Source organism: Atta colombica, unplaced genomic scaffold (assembly GCF_001594045.1).
Source record: "Atta colombica isolate Treedump-2 unplaced genomic scaffold, Acol1.0 scaffold9, whole genome shotgun sequence".
Lineage (NCBI taxonomy): Eukaryota > Metazoa > Arthropoda > Insecta > Hymenoptera > Formicidae > Atta > Atta colombica.
In genome coordinates this window covers 1,347,112-1,351,032 of record NW_017259583.1, presented here as the reverse complement: position 1 = coordinate 1,351,032, position 3,921 = coordinate 1,347,112, and the positions used below count along the sequence as shown (strand labels likewise).

The 3,921-nt window shown below is 32.2% G+C and overlaps 1 protein-coding gene across 1 annotated transcript in view; it reads right to left on the bottom strand.

Annotated features, from left to right (window-relative positions):
• Positions 1-10: 10 nt before the first annotated feature.
• Positions 11-3,921, bottom strand: part of LOC108693422 (glycerol kinase-like) — a 4,480-nt gene continuing 569 nt past the window's right edge. Inside the window, exons 3-9 of the mRNA XM_018202355.1 lie at positions 1,815-2,038; positions 1,520-1,726; positions 1,084-1,194; positions 687-940; positions 390-595; positions 193-324; positions 11-96 (exon numbers count right to left, since the gene is read on the bottom strand). Coding sequence (XP_018057844.1) covers positions 11-96; positions 193-324; positions 390-595; positions 687-940; positions 1,084-1,194; positions 1,520-1,726; positions 1,815-2,038 — 1,220 coding nt within the window. The remainder of the gene's footprint in view (positions 97-192; positions 325-389; positions 596-686; positions 941-1,083; positions 1,195-1,519; positions 1,727-1,814; positions 2,039-3,921) is intronic.

Here is a 3,921-nt window from a genome sequence, read left to right as displayed (position 1 = left end):
ATATACAATTTTAATTATTTATTAGAGTTGTAGAACAATCCCATTTCATAGATCTTTCAACAGCCATTTTCCACTTAGAATATCGAAGATCTCTCTCTAAAATAAAAACGAAAAATATATATTATTAAGTCTTATTTTTTTTAATTTTATATTATTACACTGGCATATACAAAATACGAAATATATATTTACCATCATCACCAATCTGAGGTGAAAATTTGGTTACTTGAGATGCATCCACTTCATTTATATCAACTAAACCTGCACCAATACCAGCTAGAATAGCGGCTCCTAATGCTGTTGTTTCAACCATGTTTGGTCTCACTATTTATAATAACATAATTAATTAAAAAAATTATAAGAAGTTTCCTATGACATTGTTTACTTACCAACAGTTATTCCAATTAAATCTGCCTGTAATTGCATTAACAAGTCGTTTACAGTCATACCACCATCGACTTGTAAAGTTGTCAGGTTCGTACCTGAATCTTTCACCATTGCTTCTAGTATGTCTCTCGTTTGAAAGCAAACCGCTTCTAATGCTGCTCGTATAATATGATATTGTTCCGTATTCTCAGTAATACCACAGATCACTCTATTAAATTGTATAATAATATGAAGATGTTCGATTAAAAAGAAGTCTTGACAATTTTACATCAATAGAAGAAAATAGGAAAGTGTAATACCCGCGCGCATCCTGTTGCCAATAAGGTGCGTACAATCCCGAAAAAGCCGGTACAAAATACACATCACCAGAACATCTTACACGCTCTGCCATATCTTGTGTTTGCATGATATTACTGATAAGTTGCATATTATCTCGCAACCAGGATAAAGCAGCTCCAGCAACAGCGACAGATCCCTCTAATGCATAAACAGGTGGGGATCGCGCAATTTTGTAAGCGACCGTAGTTATCAATCCTTGTGTTGAGTCGACTTTCTACAAAAAAACATTTTTATATGTCTATCTTTAATTATATAAACTTCATTTGACGAAAAAAAAATTATATATTCTACAATATGTAAATATTTTATATTTTGGAGAAATTTTAATTTTTTACATTACATGTCTGTTATACATACTGTATTTCCGGTGTTGTAAAGTAAAAAGCATCCTGTGCCATACGTAGCTTTTGCTTGACCAGATTTCAAACATAACTGGCCAAGAAGAGCTCCTTGCTGATCTCCAACACACTGTAGAAAAAAAATTATATGTATAAGCAATTTGCTTTTTTTACTTTCTCTCAAAAGTATTAAAAATTATATAATCTTGTTAAATTTATCATAAAACACTCTATGATGCTTTGATAATACAATTTCAATTTTAAAGCGAATGAGCTTCAAAAATTGTGAAAATAATAATTACAACTGTAAATTACTACATTAGCAACTTAAAAATCATTTTTATCTAGAAAAGTTTCTGACATTTCTATTAGAAGGAAAAAGAATTCAATAAGAGAAATTATTTAATGTTTAAATAAATAATACACAAATATATCTCTCCTAGATATATACTTACACCTGCTATGGGTATGCCTGTGAGAACTTCAGGGTTTGAAATAGAACTATAAATCTCTGCACTAGATCGTATTTCAGGAAGAATGTGTTGTGGAATACCAAAGAAACGACATAATAAAGGATCCCATTTCAGTGTATCAATATTCATCAGCATCGTGCGAGATGCATTCGATACATCCGTAACATGCAATTGGCCCTTTGTAAGATGCTGAATATAAAAAACATTTAACAATGAGATAATGACAAAATTTTTCTACCTTTGCTTTTTACGAATGCAATTTAATAAATTTATTTACCCAAATGAGCCATGTATCAATTGTTCCAAAAGCACACTTCTGTGCATCTATTGCTTGTTTCACACGTGGAACATTATCTATCAACCAGCGTATCTTGAGAGCGCTAAAATAGGGAGACATTGGTAAGCCACATAATGGTTTCAAGTAATTCTTATTTCTTGTTTTATTAGGGACATTATCCAATATATCTTCTAGAGTTGTAGTTGTTCTCATATCATGCCATACTGCAAAGTTAGTAAATTTTAACTCTTTATATAAAGCCTAGAGTTCTCTATATAAAAACCTACATTAGGGATCGGTTTTGGTCAATTCTACTAATCAGCAAATGCGATTAATCAGTGAATTAACGGCCGATTAAGTTAACTGGCGAATTGATAAAACCGGCCCTAAACTTTTAGTAATTATTTAAGTAGTTAACTTAATTCCTGCTGTTTTCATCTCCAAAATTGATTTGTTTCAAAGAGGAGATAAATGAATACCTTAATCAAAGTAATTTCCTCTATTTTCTATTATTCTTTTCCATCTCTCTGGCAACAGGGCAATCCCACAACGATAAAACGCGGTGTTTTTCAAGGCAATCCATTCATCCATTTTTGGATTCCTTCGTAATTGGAGAAGTATGTGTCCGTAAGCACATGTTTGCATCAATTGGAAAAGATGGCAATCAATTGGTAATCCAACGATGTCAAATCTGGAGAGTACGTTGGATGCATAAGGACTCACTATTCAAGTTCTAAAAATTTGTTTCATGCTTTTCACAACATGCAGTCGAGCATTATCATGCAAAAAAACTTGACTGTGCATCAATTGTTAGCTATGGATAGTCTTTTTTTCATCAACTTGTCACTCGTTCTTTATCAAGAAATGTTCTTTACTCACATCAAAATCACCATTTCAAAAGCGTTTAAAACCAAACTCTACATATTCTTTTCAATGGAGTTTCATCACTACACTTCAGATAATAAATGATGCGATTTTCTTGAGCTTAAAGTAGTAAAGAAGCAAATGTCGGAAAAACAGCTTATTGCAGTTCATTTTCAATCGATTGGAAAATATCTTTGATGTCGAGAAATTTAATCTGTGAGGATTCAATCACTTTCAGCAATATCTAAACTACAAAAGACATGCGACTTCACGGTCGAAATTGAAATTCATTAGCGTTGAATCCGGCATTCTCTAATAGCAAGCGGCAGGAATTAAGTTTAACTACCTAATAGAATATCTCCCCCTCCCCTACCTAAAATCTTAATAAAAATATACTCGATGTGATTTTACTCAAAACGAAAGAATCTGACAAAAAAAAAATGCGAAGTTAGCCTCATGAATTGAGTTATTAAGCATTAAAGTTGGAGACCAAATAATCTAAATATCTGTCATCTTGATTCAATGGGTGCATTCAATATAGCACTATGTATACGTTCTGTTTTAATTACACAAATTCACAGCTTTAAAAATAAATTCTCTGCTTCACAAACACAAATTCACTGCTTTGAAAACACAAATTCACTGCTTTAAATACAAATTTATTGCATCATGAATTCACTGCTAATGCAAAGAATTTGTGTGTTTAAAACAATGAATTTTTGTTTTTAAAGCAGTGAATTTGTATAATTAAAGCAGAACATATACATAGAGTTGTATCGAGTCGGGATGACAGATATCTTCTAAAAGTCTCCAACTTTAACGCTTAATAATTCGATTCAGGAAGCTGACTGCCGCGTTTTATTGCCATTTTCTTTCGTTTTGAATGAAAACGCATCGAATAAGTACAGTTTTATGAAGATTTTAGGTGAAAGGGGGGGGGGGGGAGGATATTCTAAATAACTACCATACTTTTTATCAATCTACATTAAACAATTAAAGCCTGGTTCCACCAACGTTACTTTGATTTTAAGCAAAACTTAAAACTCTCCCTATCTTGTTTTAAAAGAGACAGGAATAAAGAGAGTAAGCCTCGTTAAAAATTAAAGTAACGTTGGTGCAACTTAAATATAATATATAGGCTATGTTCCAAAATTGACCTGTACTGAAAATCTATAGTGCAAGTAACATAAACTGTCGCATTTTCAGTGCTAGTAGTAAACTTTGGACATAGCCACAAGTCTAT